The sequence below is a fragment of the Pezoporus flaviventris genome, unplaced genomic scaffold (genome assembly GCF_033815535.1).
Source record: "Pezoporus flaviventris isolate CSIRO_AGI_PZ_B2104156 unplaced genomic scaffold, CSIRO_AGI_Pfla_v1 ptg000132l, whole genome shotgun sequence".
Lineage (NCBI taxonomy): Eukaryota > Metazoa > Chordata > Aves > Psittaciformes > Psittacidae > Pezoporus > Pezoporus flaviventris.
This window is the reverse complement of record NW_026892680.1, coordinates 1,760,382-1,778,893: the sequence shown is the minus strand read 5'-3', so window position 1 is coordinate 1,778,893 and position 18,512 is coordinate 1,760,382. Positions and strand designations below refer to the sequence as shown.

At 48.2% G+C, this 18,512-nt stretch overlaps 1 protein-coding gene across 1 annotated transcript in view; it reads right to left on the bottom strand.

Annotated features, from left to right (window-relative positions):
- HHAT (hedgehog acyltransferase) overlaps positions 1-17,348 on the bottom strand; it is a 137,110-nt gene extending 119,762 nt beyond the window's left edge. Inside the window, exons 1-8 of the mRNA XM_061478850.1 lie at positions 17,325-17,348; positions 16,969-17,103; positions 15,799-15,866; positions 14,177-14,290; positions 13,211-13,405; positions 12,268-12,480; positions 9,507-9,678; positions 1,388-1,538 (exon numbers count right to left, since the gene is read on the bottom strand). Coding sequence (XP_061334834.1) covers positions 1,388-1,538; positions 9,507-9,678; positions 12,268-12,480; positions 13,211-13,405; positions 14,177-14,290; positions 15,799-15,866; positions 16,969-17,062 — 1,007 coding nt within the window. The 5' untranslated portion in view covers positions 17,063-17,103; positions 17,325-17,348. The remainder of the gene's footprint in view (positions 1-1,387; positions 1,539-9,506; positions 9,679-12,267; positions 12,481-13,210; positions 13,406-14,176; positions 14,291-15,798; positions 15,867-16,968; positions 17,104-17,324) is intronic.
- Between the last annotated feature and the right edge of the window lie 1,164 nt (positions 17,349-18,512).

Genomic DNA, 18,512 nt, shown 5'->3' with positions numbered 1-18,512 from the left:
TCTTCATTAGGGACTGTAGTGACAGGACAAGGGGTAACGGGTTCAAACTGAAACGGGAAGTTTAGACTGGATCTAAGGAGGAAATTCTTTCCTGTGAGGGTGGTGAGGCACTGGAACGGGCTGCCCAGGGAGGTTGTGAATGCTCCATCCCTGGCAGTGTTCGAGACAAGGTTGGACAAGGCCTTGGGTGGCATGGTTTTGTGGGAGGCGTCCCTGCCCATGGCAGGGGGGTTGGAACTTGGTGATCTTAAGGTCCTTTCCAACCCTAACGATTCTGTGATTCTATTTGTTAGTAGCTCAAATAATTGTCAACAGTTCATCTGGTTTCTGCACTCTGCTCCTGCTGCATTTGAATACCGCATATCCACAGTTGCCAACTGCAGAAACTATAAAACCTTCTTGTTACAACCAGCTTCAAGCTGAAAGCAAAATTAAAATTTCATCCAATAAAGCTCTGGTAATAGCAGGCCTGCTGGTTTCATGACTAACATGAAAAAGCTTTATTCATACTGCAAAGCAGTCGGGAACCAAGCAGGGTAAGCACCACTGTGCGAGGCTCTGCATCCAACACAGCACAAGAGAGGTCTCTGCACTAAAAAGCTGACGAGTCTAAATCATTTTAGGCAATGTTTCTAGAAGTCTGAGGCACTGCATCCCACGGACTGAAAGCATCAGAGACAGTGCAGAAGAAAACAGCGGAGGGGAGACGTCAACTGAAGCCACTGTTACACACAGGCTAAACGCCAAGCAGGATCCACCTGGGAGACAGTTTTCAGGGAAACAACTGCAGTGAACACCGATTTAAAGCAAGCATAAGGTCCAAAACTGGCACTTCTTTTTGAGAAATACTGTGCTGAAACCCTTTCAAACCAAAGGGGATCCTGAAGTTCACCCTACGTTAGAAACAATTACTACTGTTCATAGTATTTTTCATGTGTTGAAGACTTTGTCTGCTTCATGACTCTACATATTGAAGGGTTACAACTACAGCTTTCCTCATAGGGTGATTAATCAAGCATTTCTTTTCCTTCTCTGGAAGGGTACCTAGCTGGAAAGTGGGGTTTAGACCAAGACTCAGAAAATGAACCATTTAAGAGGCACCTGGAAAAAATAATTGCTATGTTAGTGAAGCTAAGTAGTTCTAATAACTAAGAGGATGAAAATGCTGAAAGGAATGCTTGCCCCTACCCTCCACGGTGGCAAGAGAGTAACCCTCAAACTGAAGTTCATTTAGAAAGCGCTATAGATGAATCACGGGGGTGAGGGGGAAAAAGCACAAGGACATGAAAGCCAGCATGTATGCGACCATGACAACACACAGGCATGTTCTTACTTCCTCCCTGCCGCAGACCAGCAATAAGCTGTCTGAAAAGCAATAATGACTTACCTCCACATTTTAGTGAAGCTGTGCATCAGGCTCACACAGCAAGGCAGAGATGGGGGTTTGAGTCCATCCATTTGAAGGAGGAGGGCAGGAACACCGTACAGAACCAGGTACTTCACATAGAAAAACAGCACTTGAGCTAAAGCCAGGCCACCTAAAACAACATAATAATGTCAACATCATGCCTTAACCAAGCTCTGAAAGTGTTTTAAAACCTCTTAATACTGACTTACTTCCAAGCCCTAAAGCAAGCATCATGAGGCGATGGGATATACAATACCTACTTTTGCAACAGCTACAGGACACAAGCACACAGAGAACAGTACCATCATCCCAATATGAAGGAGTAAGTAAGCACCTGTAGCTCCACCTTCAAAATTCTTTGGCCTGTGTGGTTATTTATTGCTGTGAAAAACAAACAGTGACTTATGCTGAGCTAAAAATCAGAACATACCAAAGCAGGCATGGGGATAAATGTTACCTCTGCAAGTAACTCCAACCAACCATGCTCCACTTGCTCTTCCCGCACAGGTATCTTTGCAGCTTATCCTGACCTGCTCCACACCCATCTCATGCACCATCAGGATTATCTGTGTCCCCCAAAACACCCCCTACAAGACCCCTCCTGCTCCAGCTGAAGCACAGAAGACTGTTACTCCACTTGGCAGAATGCTTGAGGCACGTACCAGGTTTTAAACCCCAAGACAAAGGACTCCTTGAGGTGCTTTAGCTGCCCGATTGCCAAAGGAAGTTTTGGCAGTGTGTTTGCCCACAGCTTAACCCCGGGGCATGGCCCAAAACGCAGCATCTTGCACAGGTGTGAGATGAAAACCATACTGGCTACTCTCAGAGGTATTCCTCTCAGAAGAGTAACAACCATAGAACGCATAAATAACAGTGACTCATATTAACACTCTAAATGTTTTCTGCTGAATAAAATGGTATTTCACCAATAAATCATACGAAAAAAAATCCATATAAAGCAGCGGCCAACACCTTTATTGAAACCGGGGAGAGCCCACTCCTAAAGTGCCACTGATTTTGGGGAGCTTTTCCAGCTGACAGCTGACATCACTTAAATCTAATCCCAAAGGAGGGGAAGTAAAATTGTTACAGCTTGGAAGAGTAAAAAAAAACCCAAACTTGTAAAATACAATCGTTAAACCTCCTTTCCAGTATTTTGCTTTCCCTCCCTGACACTACCAACCAGTGATTTGAGTGCAGTTCCTCGGATGTTTAATGTGATTTTAGAACCGCCCAGCAGCCCCTCCTTGGGGACACAGCTTTCAATCTGACTCCAGCAGTCCAAGGCCGTGATCACTTAAATAATCTGCTTTGATTTTCGCTGGCAAAGCATCCCTCTTGCATTCTGCTGACTCATGGGTACACTATGGATGCCACCCAAAAGCTAAGCATTAAAAATTCATGCCGTATATATAACAACCTAGGGTGAAACCTTGGCACCAATACTGCAAATTGCAAAACTCCCACCATCCTAGGCAGGGCCAGCATTTTGCTACTACAATACAACGTTTTTACGTTTAATATCATGATCCATGCGCACAATCAGAAACAGCTGTGCCATGCAAGATGAAAACTGATGTTAGAACAAAACACCTAGACATGAAGCTCATGGTGGTTTCCTGCAGGGAAGCAGTCATCTAGTATTCAGTAGCATTCTTCCCAGAGGAAAACAATCAATCAGAAGCACAATTTGGATACCAGCCAATTAGCCACACATTAGATTACTGCTAAATCATCTACACAGCCAACTTTCTGCTTTAATTCCTATCTCAATTCAGTTTCTCATTTCTCTTCTGACAAATTTCATTGGAGAGCTGAATGCTGACACCCACACAAACCAATTATGAAGATCACAGCTGTCTGTGCACCGGTAAAATCCAAAACCCCTTTGGCTGTGCATGATGGAATGAGATTTACAGGAAGAGACTACCACTCTCTTGAGACCTGAGAAAAATCACAGCACCCCAGACTGGTTTGCGTTGGAAGGGACCTTAAAGCTCATCCAGTTCCAATTCCCTGCCACGGGCAAAGACACCTTCCACTGGAGCAGCTTGCTCCAAGCCCCTGCATCCAACCTGGCCTTGAACACTGCCAGGGATGGGGCATTAATGGAGCGACTTGAGCACTAAAGACCAAATTCTGTGATATTGGGTGTTTGAGAACTTGAGCCCTGATGGTAAATTTCCCTTTGTGCTCCATGTTTCAAGCTCAGGTGAAGCAGTGCACACTTCTGGGCTGCAAGGGAGCAAATGCAAAGCAGCTGGAACGTCTCAGGTACGCAGGAAGGGTTAAAGTCTGCCTGTTGCCAAGGCGGCCCGGCTGTTATGATGCTGGAATTTTGCCCTTAATTTTCCATGTGTGGCCAGAACTCTCACACAGCTGGCATGAGTTGAAGACCAATAAGGACTTAGCCTACATATTTTGATAGGCACCCTCACTGTTGTGAGTCTTAGAATTGCCACACACGGAGTAGCTACTGCCTGCCAGGTAATGACCTGTGATGTGATGCCTACATGTATTTAAGATACCAGTGGTATTAAGCTGTCTGCTAGGGAATGGTCATGACAACTTGGGTGTATGTTAATAGAGATGGCTGGGTTTCAGTTGTTTTCTTTTTTTTCTTAAACTTACCTATTATAACTTTGTATTTGAGAACCTGGAGTCTTTCATCACTGTACGTAAATGCTGGAGAGGGACTCTTCATGAGGGACTGCAGCGACAGGACAAGGGGTGATGGGCTCAAAGTGAAACAGGGCGAGTTTTCAGGTTAGATCTAAGGCAGAAGCTCTTCCCTGTGAGGGTGCTGAGGCGCTGGCACAGGGTGCCCAGAGGAGCTGTGGCTGCCCCATCCCTGGCAGTGCTCGAGGCCAGGTTGGACACAGCGGCTTGGAGCAAGCTGCTCTAGTGGAAGGGGTCCCTGTCCACGGCAGGGAATTGGAACTGGAAGAGCTTTAAGGTCCCTTCCAACCCAAACCACTCTGGGATCCTCTGAATTTCAAGCTTTACAAGAACTTGCACAGAAGCAGCACCTTTAATTAGAAACACACTATGGCAAGTGTATATTAAAAATACCTGTGAGGGAAGAAATTCTACATGTATGCTCTCTTTTCCCCAGAGTAAATTAATTCAAAGCACTCAGGGTTAATTTGTAGCTGAAATGTTTTAAGGGATAAAACCAAAACCAAGTTAAAACACTGGTACAATCTTAAACCCGTGCACTTCAGCAGCGAAGCTGACATCCCAGACTAAATTAACCAATTTGTACAGAAACGGGTATTTTCAGTCTGTCATCTTGCAAACCCTTAGAACGTTCTACATTTTCCTATGCTGTATAAATTGGCCTTTTTCTATTGGCCTTCACAGTTTTACCTTCCATACGTTTACTGCAAAGCTGCATTTTGCAACTTTCACAGGGCTTTGCTTCAAGAGTAATTAAAAGTCAGCATATCCACAGCATAGCAGCATTATTATTATTAGCTTTAGCTTCCACATTCTCAAAACTCTGCCTTGGACAGGGGCTCTCAAGCAGAACATTCTCCTAAGTAACTGACAGATGATTTGGATCCAGGTATCAGAAACCACACTTGGCATTTTTCTGTCCATTACCATCACCAAAACTCATGGGCGAGACTTGTGCCTTAACAGGCAACTTTATGATGAGCACAGCAGCACAAACCTACCCCTTCCGCAGCTACACTGACCCTATGGCATTAATGATCGCAGAACACTCATCTCGGAGACAAACAGACATTTCAGAAGGGTTCCTGGCACATGGCACAAGTCTGGGAGACAAAGACATTTAAAACAGCCCAGAATTTGTGGCCATGCTCAGCATATAGAGCTGGGGAAGCAGGAAGAGGGGATGCTCAGAGCGATGGCATTTGTCTTCCCAGGTTACACTTGCATGTGATGGAGCCCTGCTGTCCCGGAGATGGCTGAACACCTGCCTGCCCTGGGGAACTGGGGGGAATTAATTCCATGCACTATGGCTTTTGCTTTACCTGTTACACTGTCTTTAACTCAACCACGAGTTTTCTCTCTTTTACCCTTCTGATTCTCTCCCCAGTCCTATCAAAAGACTGACTGAGCAACTACGTGGTGCTCTGTTGCCATCTGGGGTTAAGCTACAGCACATGAGTAAAAGAAAAGGAGCCAATACTGGAAGTTTAGCCTGCAGGAATGCTTATAAACCATTCACACACACACACACTTCTTTGTATAAAGCAGTGAACTACCCAGTGGCTTAGGGAATAAAAATCTTACTAAGCTTTCTGAGTCACGTTTGTGTTTCCAGTTTTCAACTGACATCAAGATGCCAAATATTTTATCAGTCTCCCCATCATTATCTTGCAGGATGAAAAACAAACAAACAAACCAACAGATTGCTGCTAGTATTCCATGACCATGTTTTTCTACAGTATTTAGCCCATGGAAGATGTGGATGCAGCCAGTTTGGGGTTTTTTTCCCATATTATGGACAAAAAACAGTTTTGACTGAAACCCCTCAAACTCCAGGGGCCACGGTGCAATATGACGCTTCCCTACTCATTAAAGGATCAACACGCAGAGGATGCAACCTGGTCTCTCTCAGAGGAGGCCACTAACCATGTACTTTCCTAGCTCCTTGATCCACATAAACTGTCCTTACTGACCGCTGCCAGGTTAGGAAACACAGGGAGAGGAGTAATCCAGGAAAAGATATGACCAGGAGAGAACTGAAGGTTCTACCTTGACATGAACTACAGGTACCCTTCTGTTCACAATTCCCAACATGCTTATCACCCAGTTAATGACCTTGAAACTCGCCACTTCCCAATATAACCTATACATAACAGCAATTAAAGACATTGCACAGATACTTCAATCACAGCAGTTCTTCCATCGGTTTATTCAAGGGACAGGCTTCACCTACCCACACTACATAGCCGATAAAGAGACAAGGGGGATATTCAACAAGCAAAGGGGGAAGCAAAGCTACAGAGCCCCTAGAGCCTTTCAGACACCATGGTAACCCAAAAGCACACAGCCCAGCGGGGTTACCTGGACAGAAGGTGCCTTCCTCTCAAACAGGAGAAACTCTGCACTGCCTTTGACATGCTCAAATTCAGAAGAGCAGGAGAACATACAGAACCGGGCCTCTGCAAGTGAACTGGAAGGAATGAGGTAACATAACCTATAGGGTAAGAGTACGCTTATAGCAACTCGGGTACCGGCTTCTAAAGGGCACGGAGAACAGAAGAATCTGAACATCTGACCTAAGAAGGTACTTGGTTTGGTTGCAAAAGGACCCAAGTTTGAAAAGGAAAGTTTAAAAACCGACCATATAATTCACAGACTGTATCAACAGTAGCTAACGCTAAACAGTGATATTGAGGGCAGCTTGCACCTCTGTTGCAGCTAAATACACAGGCTTCAAAGCCACCCATGCACTGTTTTGTATATTGCTGCTTCTAGAACCTCTCTTCCCAATTCCTTTTACACAAAATACTTCTCTTACTGCTGGGTAACGCATTCTCCCAGGTACTGTTTCTTCTTCCTTTTATCCCTGTGTGCGCTCAGTAATGTTTCTTTAGGTAAATTCAGCATTTCTGCTCTACACAGCCATAAATAACATTGTGCAATGACATTTTTAAACATGCACTGCAACTCAAGTCAGGGTTTGGGGTTTTACTTCTTTGCTGTCTCACCTCACAGGTACACCAGACAAAGTGCTGCGGAACACAGGACAGCTTCCCACTTCTGAGGTGTAGACTGACCATCATTACCCTCGAGCTGCTGAGAGCAGGATCTCGCAGCACTGCTGTCCTTACCCACACCGCTGGCATTTATTGTCAAAGACACCCCAGAAGAAAAATGCAGGAGCAGTTCTAGTCCCCCCAGTTAGGGCTGACTGCACAACAGCCTCACACCTAAGCTTCCCAGGCTATGGGGGCAGCCAGGGATCACAGGGTAAGTGGATGCTCCGTACTGCTTTGAAGCTGCTGTAGTTAAATAAGAAACCCAAAATGAACAGTAAGCCCAGCAGCACAGAAAGGCTGATGTACCATGTGGTTAATCCTCCCGAGCCAACAACAAGCTGCTTCCTTGGTCTCAAGACTCAGCTATCTGATGCAATAGGTTTTAATAACAGAGAATGCAAGGTAACAGAGGGGTGTGTTTGGCTGTGCACAAGAACTGCCGTAGAAGCATGGGAAGATCCGTAAGGATCAGGTAAGGATCAACAGAAAAGAAACCCAAACCAGTATCCTTACTCCCATATCAGTGGCTCCCTAAAGCAAGTGGCCTGTCACTGGTTTGAGTCTGAGACCGGTATAATCATTGTGCCAAAACCTGCAGAGAACACACTGTCAGAAGTGACAAATTCTGCCTCACTCTCACTTGCAGTGTATTTTAACCACGGGCTTTCACTGCTAAAAAGACAAAGCTCACCTAGAGCAGGGTCACACTTTGAAGAGCAGGGATCCCCCAGAGGACTAATTCAAATGATCATATTTTAATCAGGCGGTTTCAGAGTCCAGACTTACTCGAACACTGTCTTTCATCACCTGTTGCTTTGAGGCATCTCAGCCTTTCCTAATCATTTGTTCAAAACGCATTTTAATTGCTTTCAAATAAATAAACACACAGCCTACTTAGCTACTGCCTGGAAAGTTACTCCCCCCCCTTAACATCAACCCTGGTAGCCTTGAAGGGAAGGAGAGATCTGCCAGTAACACCAAAGCCAGAATGCTCTGTCCCTAATTCTGCAGCCTTGCCTGCCTTATCCAGTGGCCAGCTTTCTGTCAGACATACAGACAACACCAGGAGCTAACAGATTTAACTCATCAATTCCCTGACATTTAGAATAGGAGATGAAAACTCAGAATCCACTTTCTATACAGTGACTGAGTTAGGAGGGGTAGAACAAACCATAGAGGCAAACCTCTCACTTTCTGTTCTCCATCTGCTCTTGCTCTTTTTTTTTACATATATATATATAAATACACAAATATAGATTGTGTATGCATACACAGAGTGCACACATTGCCCTCTGCTGACCAAAGTCCAATCCACAAGTGCCCTCCAACACACACTGATCATCATACATGATGTGCAATGAATGTTTGCCAGGACCATACAGTGTTGGTATCAGCTCCTGGTACTTGCTGGTACAGGAAGAGGCGCCTCGCTCTATTCAGCAATCACCAAGGCTTTTTCAGAACACAATTTTTTAAGGCCTGGGGTTTCTCCACTTTGGTTCCTCCTACCTGGTGATCCAAAGAAAAGCCTTTCCCTGTGAGGAGGCTGCTGAGGTGCTGGCACAGGGTGCCCAGAGAAGCTGTGGCTGCCCCATCCCTGGCAGTGCTCAAGGCCAGGTTGGACACAGGGGCTTGGAGCAAGCTGCTCTAGTGGAAGGGGTCCCTGCCTGTGGCAGGGGGTTGGAACTGGATGAGCTTTAAGGTCCTTTCCAACCCAAACTATTCTGTGATGGGGGGGGGGGGGGGAAGAATCAAACTAACCACATGCAACAGTTGCTTACGGGTTAACCTACACCTATGGAGCACTCTAAGCCCTTTCCAGTTACATTTATCAGTGCTCATTTTAGTTCCCATCACAGTTGGGCATTTTAATGAAACACCAGAGAGGTGGGAGGGGACAGAAGTGGGCGAAGTGAAGCAGGGGAAGAGCAATTCCTTCTCCCTGCTCTTTTCACGAGTGCTGTCATTTTATCTTTCAATATGAATACAGAGCTGAAGCATCAAACAGAAGGAGGCCAATAAACACTTTAGTTCCTAACATCTGCCCTCCTCCATCCCTATACCAAAACTCTTTTAAGTGTCCAGTTCTATGGGAAACCACTTTAGACCAAAGTTTCGACGCACACTTTAGGCTGGAAAATATACAGAATGGTTTTTAATTTAGGAAGCAGCTCAGTCAGTTTAACCATAAGCTTCTCAGAGGATCTACATGCTACATGAAGTCCAGAAGACTGCCTTTCTGACAGTGACTGGCCATAATGTACTATTCCTAAGTTCCAACAGACGGACACGAGAGAAGTAGACTGGGGGTCTTGAAGCAGGGGGGGGAAGAAGATTTCTGCTGCTGTTTCTGTACTCACCCAAGGCCCAGTATGATACAGCTTCCAAAGGAGGAGCACTGCTGCAGAGAGCATGGATATACATGAGGTGAATCATCAGCTCAGCCAGGCACCACCAAAAGAAAATACGCATCACGCCCACCATTAAGATCCTAAGATTGGTCTTCAAACTGAAGGCTTCTTGGCTCCTCATCTGAAAAAGAAACCCAGAGAGGTGATATGGCACGTAACTGTGGTACTCACATACCAACCCCCGAGAACTTGATGAACTTTGCTGTTCATTCCCAAGGGGACCACCTGACAGTGCCATTTGCTAATTCCTGACCTGGCCTCTCCATTCTCAATCTCAGTAAGCTGCAGAAATCAAGAGATCACACATGGCCATAAACTGCACCTAACTGTTACAGGAAAGGCCAAGTGCTGTTAACCTGAATAGGATCCAGACACGAGACGCTTTTTAGCTCCTGTGACTTGATCAATCTTTAGAGATGATCAAAAGAAGCTTAAAGAAAACACAGCTATGAAGGAGAAGGTTTTCCAAGCAGCAGCCCTACCAGAACACAAACAATTAACTGCTGGCTGTTAAAGTACCTCCAACTTCTACTCACTACATGGGATTGATTTCAGGACAGCTCTCCATTCTTCTCCTGTAGCATTGCCAAGATCTGCCAGACCTATATGATGTGCTGAGCAAATGGCAGTTAACCACAAGTTAAACACCAGGTAAGAAAAGGTTTGCTGCTGGCAGGTTTCTTACGATGTCCCAAACTATAGTAAACACACTGACATGCTTTTACCCTCTTTCCACAATAAAACAGAATATGCTCAAACAACAGAAACATAGGATTGCCTAAAAACTTATTCACGTTTTGTACATCTATTACTGTGCATGTCTGCTCATCCACTTTATCCCAGTGATGTTAGCTACAGACATCACAGAATGCTTTGAGTTGGAAAGGACCTTAAGATCAACCAATGTCCGGTGAGCAAGGACACCTCACACTAGATGGTATCACCCAAGGCTCAGTCCAACCTGGCCTTGAACACTGCCAGGGATGGGGCAGCCACAGCTTCTCTGGGCACCCTGTGCCAGGGAAGAGCTTCTGCCTTAGATCTAACCTGAACTCGCCCTGTTTCAGTCTAAACCCATCACCCCTTGTCCTGTGGCTGCAGTCCCTGATGAAGAGTCCCTCTCCAGCATCCTTGCAGCCCCCTTCAGACCCTGGAAGATGCTCTGAGGTCTCCAAGCAGCTTCTCTTCTCCAGGCTGAACAGCCCCACTGTTCTCAGCCTGTCTTCGAATGGGAAGTCACACATCACAGGTGGTGATTCCACTTCTTACTCAAGTGTGCAAGAAAACCAGGAAAACATTAAACAACACGGAAATGTGGGGTTTTCCCTCGTCATGTAAAATCAGGCTTGAAAAGCAACCTGCAAGGCCCTAAGAGAAGACGTTCAGTAAGTTAGGTCAGTCTTTCACATTTTAACATGCTAACCACCTCATTTAGCCTGAAGAAAAGCGTTCCAAGTAATCATCAGCTGTTTTCACACCACCAAGATGGGAAACTCAGGAACTCCCAACATAAACCAGCAGCTTTCTGAGGCTCTGGAACCTGTTTCAGAGTTAACAGCCAGATGCTGCTGACAATGTTACCTTCTTCTGCCTGAGGAGAGGCAAACAAAAATCCAGCCCAGCAGCTGCAAGCTAGAATTATGAGCATTTGAAGACTCTAACAACGTGTGTCACTGGGTTCCTGCTTGAAGGGATAAATCTGATGTTGGACAAAAAAACATCCTGTAAAGCAGAACTTGGGGAGGAAGGTTCGTCCTCAAGTTGATACCCAGGAGACGGTTGAATTCCCAGTGCTACACTCAAAGTCGTTCCTAGAACATGATTTTGTATTTTCAAAACCATGCTGAAGACAGCTTTAGACACCCAAACAATTGTTAACCTCCAAGGAGTCCAAGTAAAAACTGAGATCTTTCAAACCATCAGTAAGGAGGAAAGCTATTACAGCAGCAGTTAGAGATGTCTGTACTGAAGTCAAAACGGGCAGGACTGAAAACTGCTTTTCTGGAGGTTTTTTCTGTTTCCAAAGTACCTCATTGAGGGGAAAACTATTTCAGACAGAAACAGCTATCACAATCTGATAGGGGAAACTTATCAGCCAGCCAGGAAAAGCTGCTTGGCTTTCTTTCCACCTTCTCTAACACTGGAGTCTAACATACCCCTCTCCAACCAAGCACTAGATATAAACACTTTGGACAACATATGCTGACTAAATATGTTAGTTACCAGCCCAAAGCGAGTTCATTGGGCCATGGCTGCCATACAAGCGTGAATAGCCAAGACTGGTTTCCAACTATGGCCTTCCCTTTCACATGCAGCGTACTTCAACACTTAAAAGGACAACAGATAAAGAGTAACACTGGGAGCACCTTCTGTCTGAAAGTCTCATCTGCATCAATTTCTGTCAAGTAGGAAACCAGAAAACAAACAGAAACTCAGGCTTACCAGTAAACTGCATTACAAAACACACCGATAAAAGAGCATCTCACGGAAAACTGGATGAACCTGCCTACCTAACATTCTCGTGATCGGTATTAGAATCTCTCAAGATCACCCTATCATGCTTTAATCTATTCTTCAAAGCATGGGGTCTGCGTCTAGATTTGGCAGCTGGAAAGAGATCACCATCCACTTCCAATAGCTCTTCACCCAGTTCACTCGAGGCACAGACACACTAAAAATCAGTAACTGTGATCTAAAAAAGCTCTCTTACCTGCTTACTGAATTCATCAAAATTCATAAGGGGCCCGTTGTGGAAGGTGGGGTAATAAAAGACATATGCCAGCATCCAGAGGAATGAGTGGGATGACTTCTGGGCAGGTCCATGCCAGCAGTACTCCAGGCTGAAGCTAGTGCAGAAGAGGCAGCGGACAGACAGGGTGAAGAGCAGCAGGTAATACTCATTCTCAGTGTCGTACCACTTCCTCTGCAACACAAAATAAAGCCAGAACCTGATGGGGCAAGTCTGGGATTTCTGTATGGCTGGACAGGGATGGCCACCCACATCCTCCCTTTCAGGGTCACCAGCAGCAGGAAGCAACCACATTTAACAGCAGTTGGCACAAGCATCTGAAGTGAGCATTAACACATGAACAAGCAGCACCGGAAGGATGGAACTGATGGAGAAAGGGGGCCTCCAGAGCTACTGCTACCAGCATAAAGAGCCAACAGTTTCAGGTTGTGCATAATTGTGATAGCAGGAGACCTATTCTTACAGGAACGGCATTATCTCCCTCAGATTTGGCCCAGTACTACAATACCCAAACCAGCTGGCAGCACTGCTGTCAGCAAAGGGACTGCTAGGGCTGAAGCCAAAGGCTGCAGTTCAGATCCGAAAAGAATCAGTCACTCCTGAGAAAGCTCAAAGCTGGAAAGATGTTACTGAACCTTGTGCTTGACTAAGGATACAAACCCAAAAGCTAGCACCTTAAACTGGTACAATTACAGCTTCAAAGAACTGGAGATGCATTTACTAGAGCACTAGTAAAGCACTGTCATACATCAGCTCTGCTGAACATGACTTACACATACTTCATCTCAATGCACTGACCAGCATGACTGAGAAATAAAACCAGTACTTTGTCAAACCAGAGCTGCCATAATGGGCACCCACCACCATAATTAATTCAATGCTTAATCAGTCCCTCTCTCATTACCTTGGCTTCTTCCACAGCTGGTATACGTAAGGTGGATAGCAGGGTAAGGGAGCACAACCACGTCAGGACCGACAGCTGAAACTGAGCCACAGCAAACGAAATGGTTGTATGCAACAGGATGACAGCAAAGCCCTTGATTCCCAGTAGCAACCAGCAGGCAGCCATTCCATAAACCATCAAGCACCATGGTTTATACTGTCAAAGAAAAATGAACAGGCTTTAGTTTGATTATTTCTAATGAAAAACAACCAACCAACCCCTCAGTATCTGGGCTGTCCTACACAGAGTCGACAGTGGAAACAAATGCAGTCAACAAGGTTAAGAACAAACATAGAATCATAGTCAGTTGGGTTGGAAAAGCCCTTTAAGCTCATCAAGTCCAACCACTCCCCAGCACTGCCAAGATCACCCCTAACCTATGGCACTGAGGGCCTCGTATGAACACCTCCAGGGACGGCGATTCCAACGCTTGCCTGGGAAGCCATATAGGGAACCCATAAAGGATGGGGTTTCCAGAAGGGGTTTCTGTAGCAGCATGTATGAAATCCAGAGTCTCCCTGATCTGGAGGAGAACACGAGTTCCTCCTTTCCTTCCCCAGACCAGCAAGTGGGATACCACATGCCAGTCACTTCTCACAATCATACATTCATTGAGCAGCCATGCCAAAACCCAAGCAGTCATCACCTCACAGTCTTGGAAAGGAATACCTACCACCTTCTTTGGTGCAGAGGTCAAATGACACTGGTTAACGGCTCACAACAAAGCACAGGTTTTCATGGGCTGGAGGCTCACGTCTCCAGACACTGAGGCAACGCGCTCACCTGAACATCATCACAGACCCACTCACACAATTCACCCCCCAGAATGGGATTTTCCACACTCAGTGGGCTCAGTGCCACGTTTCCCATGCCCAAGTAAACCGAAACCCACAGAAACCCCCTGCTGCGTAGACACGCCTTACATACCTTCTCCACCAAGAGCCTGGACACTTGTGATACCAGCAGGTGACCAGCCAGAAGCCACAGTATACGTTCCCTTCCCCATTCGATCCAGTAGCTCCACTCGAAGTCCAGGGGGTCCTGGGGCACCAAGGGAACCGGTCACTGTGTGTATCTGGCCCTAAAAGCATGTTCTTACAGGAAACACCTACACACTAGGTCCATTACCCAACACCACAGACCTCCGCATCGGCAGAATGTCACTTCAGCAATCCAACTGGATCACTTACAGCAGTGAGCTCTGACAGCATCATTCCGACTTCCAATGGTGTGAAACGCAGAGAAAGAGCTTTAGGTGGTGTCACAACTCCTAAGCCCCTCAGCTGGTGATGAGCCTGACCAGTAATCACTGCCTTGCCCCTCCCAGATGCCAGGGAGTTTCCTAACTACAAAGACAGGCACCCCCCACACACACCTCCTCCCCAGGACATGGGGAACAGGCTGGTGACTGCACAGAGATGCAGACTGCAGCAAGGGTCCTCAAGGCTTCCTGTCCAGCAGGGCCTCACTTGGGTTCCTCATTAGAAAGCTTCTCAGGCAACAACAAATTACAGTGTGCTACCACTGATCTGCGTCATCTCTTCAAAGCCAACAAAGTCAGGTCTTTGCTTGCTCCCATCCTTTTAATGTTAGGACTCTCTTTTCCATGTACACAGGAAAAAAAAAAACAAACACATTCTGAGCTACACTGAAGCCGTGCAAAGTTTAGCCAGGAACTTGTATTTATTTCAACTTGGCTGAAAAGGCACCTTGATGGAAGTGGAGTTTCGCTCCCCATTTCAACAAAGCCCAGGTGGGATCACATGAAGTGAGGTCAGCTGCAGGTTCCTGCGACATGGGGGTTTTATCTACATTGTTTAAGAGGGAGCAGCTGGTGGCCTTGTGTCCTATACAAAGCCCCACCAAAAGTGCATCTCCACAAGGGCTTTATGGCTTCCTTGAGAGCACATGTGAAGGGTCCCTCACCAGGGCCTGAACACCAAAATACTTCCACAGCTGTGCGTGCCTGGTCTTGTGCAAATCATTCTCAGTATTAGTAACATGTATCAGCACTACTTCAGAAGGACGTGAGGTCAAAAGCACATGGTGAGGTTGCTTTTCGGCTTTCTTATTAGTTTGGGGTGTTTTTTTTATACCAGCCATGTTTCTTTAAGCCTGTATGCCTCACAAATCTGTTCTCCTCTATGCTGTACTACAGACTGAGCAAGAGGAAAACGTGTGTTCACTGATCTTAGGCCAATGTTACCCAGAACACCCAGCGAGAGGAAAAAGAGGGAAAGGCTGCAGGAAACCCCAAAGGGGACGATAGGTTTTAAGGCCAAACAGCAAACCAGAAGGTTATTCAGTAATTAACAAAGGAGAAATGCTTAGTGCAGGGGTCAAGGAGTCAAACTTGGGTTGTGGTTTTCAGACCTAGACACACCTGGTAAGTTCCTCAGGAGACACAGACTGAAACTGACTATGAACACCCATATCTGCACAGTTACTACAAGCTCTGAAGCTAGATCAGAAGCTCAGGTGAGCAGAAAACATGGAGACGTGTTTGCTGCCACAAAATAAAAGATGCTGTTACCTGTCACCCATCCTACCTTTTTGAGGCCCCGAAAGAGAGTCCCTGGTTCCAGCCCAAACTCCGTGTCCATCGCAGCTTCATACTCTGCAAAGAAGAGTAAACCTTTGCTAAGGACACAGCAGCCAGAGCAGGGAGAATCACAGAACGGTTTGGGTTGGAAAGGACCTTAAGATCGTCCAGTTCCACCCCCTGCCATGGGCAGGGACCCGGCACACCACACCATGTCACCCAAGGCTCACCTAATGTGACGGTCAGGGCTGTGGCCTCTGCTGCACGCTCCCGCAAGGCCTCCACTGATGGAGGCACTGAAGCACTTCACCGTGTCACCGCTCACCAGGTGAGCTGCCCAACCAAGCCATAGCTCTGCCCTGCAGCAAAGGCAAGGGCACTGAACTGCTCACAGCTATGCTTGCCCCTGGCCACACGGGACCTGTGCTAATCCTCATTTCCCCTCTTTAAGGGCTACCTGGTTTCTCCCAGCAGAGCAAAAGGGACACACAAACCTGACACTGACCAGTACAGCAGAGCTGGGCTAAGCTGCTCTGAGAAGCCACCTCCGGAACCCACCCGCATGCAGCCTGTTGCCATGGGTGGGTGCAGAGCCCTGTACCCAGCACCTCCTTCAGGGCCCTGCCTTTCCGGCACTCCTGTTCTTCCCTTCAGCTTTTCTGAGAGCCAGCTAGGGTCATTAACGTAGAACACCTGGCTGATTAAACCCGAACAGCAGGCAATACCCATTTCCCTAACGAGGCTCTCTAACTAGCTATACTCCTACCAGGTAATACCACCTTAAAACACCAACGGGCTAGAACACAGCTGCTTTTCACACGGAACCTCTACATAACTTGTTTACCCCCACCCCGCACAACACAGCCCCACCGAACCAAAACCACTAGAGCAGCTACCAAGAAATTACTCGAGGCACACGCAGGTGTCTGGAAACAAACCGACCCCAAAGCTGCACAGACGAGGCTCTGAGCCCCCCTCTCCCCCGACACCCTTGCCAAGAGCCCTGGGACCAAGCTCTCCGCCCCGCTGGCACATGGCTGCTGCCGCTGCTTCCTCGCACAGGGCTGGCTGGCAGGCAGGAGGAGCACGGGCGCTCCGTGCAGGGCACCAAAGCAGACCCCAACTCGGAGAACAACTCCAGCGAGCTCCGGAGCGCGCACCCCCGTCACGGGCTTACCTCGGGACGCTCGGTGCGCCTCGTAGAACGCGTAGAGGTGCGAGCCCACGGCGAGGAGCCCGTAGAGGCGCATTTCCCAGGCCGGCAGCAGCATCGAGCTGGTTGCTGCTCCCGGCGAACCCGCCGGCCGCCTCCCTGCGGGGAGACGGAGCACGGCCACGACACCGGGACTCCGGCGGCCGCCAACCAGCGCCCCTCAGGCCGCCGCGCTGCTGGGCCCCGCCGGGAGGCCCCTGGGCCGAGGGCTCAGCACGGCCCAGGCCCGGTGGGGAGGAAGCGGGCCAGGGCCGTACCCCGGCCGCTCCCGCCGACCCGAGACCGAGGGGAACGGAGAGGGGACCCCGCTCCCCGCTCACCTGAGCAGGGCTCCGCCGCCGGGAGCCGAAGGAGGAGCAGCAGCAGCCGCGGGCCCGCTGGAGCCGAGACTCAGCCGCGCAGGCAGCGGCGCGACCCCGCCGGCCCCCCGCGAGCGCCCGGACGGCGCCGGAGGGCGGGAGCGGGGCGGAGCTCAGCTGCGGCCCTTGCGCGCCCTCTCCCGGCCGCTTGCGCCGGCCCCGCCGCTCCTCGTAGCGGCCTCTGCGGGGAGAGCGCGGCCGGGCGGCGCCAGAGCCGTGCCCGTTAACACCGGAGCTGTGTCGTTAACACCGGCACCGTGCCCGTTAACACCGGAGCTAGCACGAAGGACTGGGACCAGACCAACCGGGTGTGTGCGGCAGCCGCTCGCAGACTGCGCTCGGTCGCCCGCCGGCCGGAGAGCAAGGTACCCTAGCGCAGGGATGCTGGGTTTACAGTCACCACTACACAAGCTGAGCTCCTGGCGAGGCTGAAGAGCATCGCCAAAGCTGGAAGTGCTGGGACTGACAGCCCCTTCATGGATCAGCCTGCGTTTTAGCAAGGGTTCCCTCCTCCTGGCACTTCACACGCAGCTAACAAACCTCACTGCTCCTAGTGTTGCAAACAGGTTGACTCACAGAACAGTTTGGGTTGGAAGGGGCCTTCAAACTTCATCCGGTTCCAACCCCCTGCAATGAGCAGGGACACCTTCATCTAGATCGGGTTGCCCAGAAGCACATCCAGCCTGGCCTGGAATGTCTCCAGGGATGGAGCATCCAGTAATTTTTAATGAGGGAAACAGTTCATATCCTTTTGGATGCTGTTGTGCCAGACCTTCAAGATCCTCCTATAAAAGAGCACCCCTGATCTCCCTGAGGCCTGCTTTGCTTATTCCAATTCCTGATCTTGGAAAGCCAGGCTCATGTCTGATGCTCCAGGTGAAGTCCCATCAGTACAAGGGTCAAGTCTTCCCTATCTGAACCCAGACACGCACCTCTGGCGCCTCTGAGAATCACATCTGTCCATCAGAGCCACGTGGTGGTCCTTAAGCATTTTGTCTTTTGCCTCCAGTTTTCCTTCCCACCTCTCTTTGCCAGGGAATGACTCCCCTCCCGTTTACAGTGCCAGCTGTGACGGCCCCTAGGTGGACACTGCATTTGCTCGGTGGAGCTGCTGTAAAATCTCAAGGTCAGGTGCGTTCGCCTCTGTAA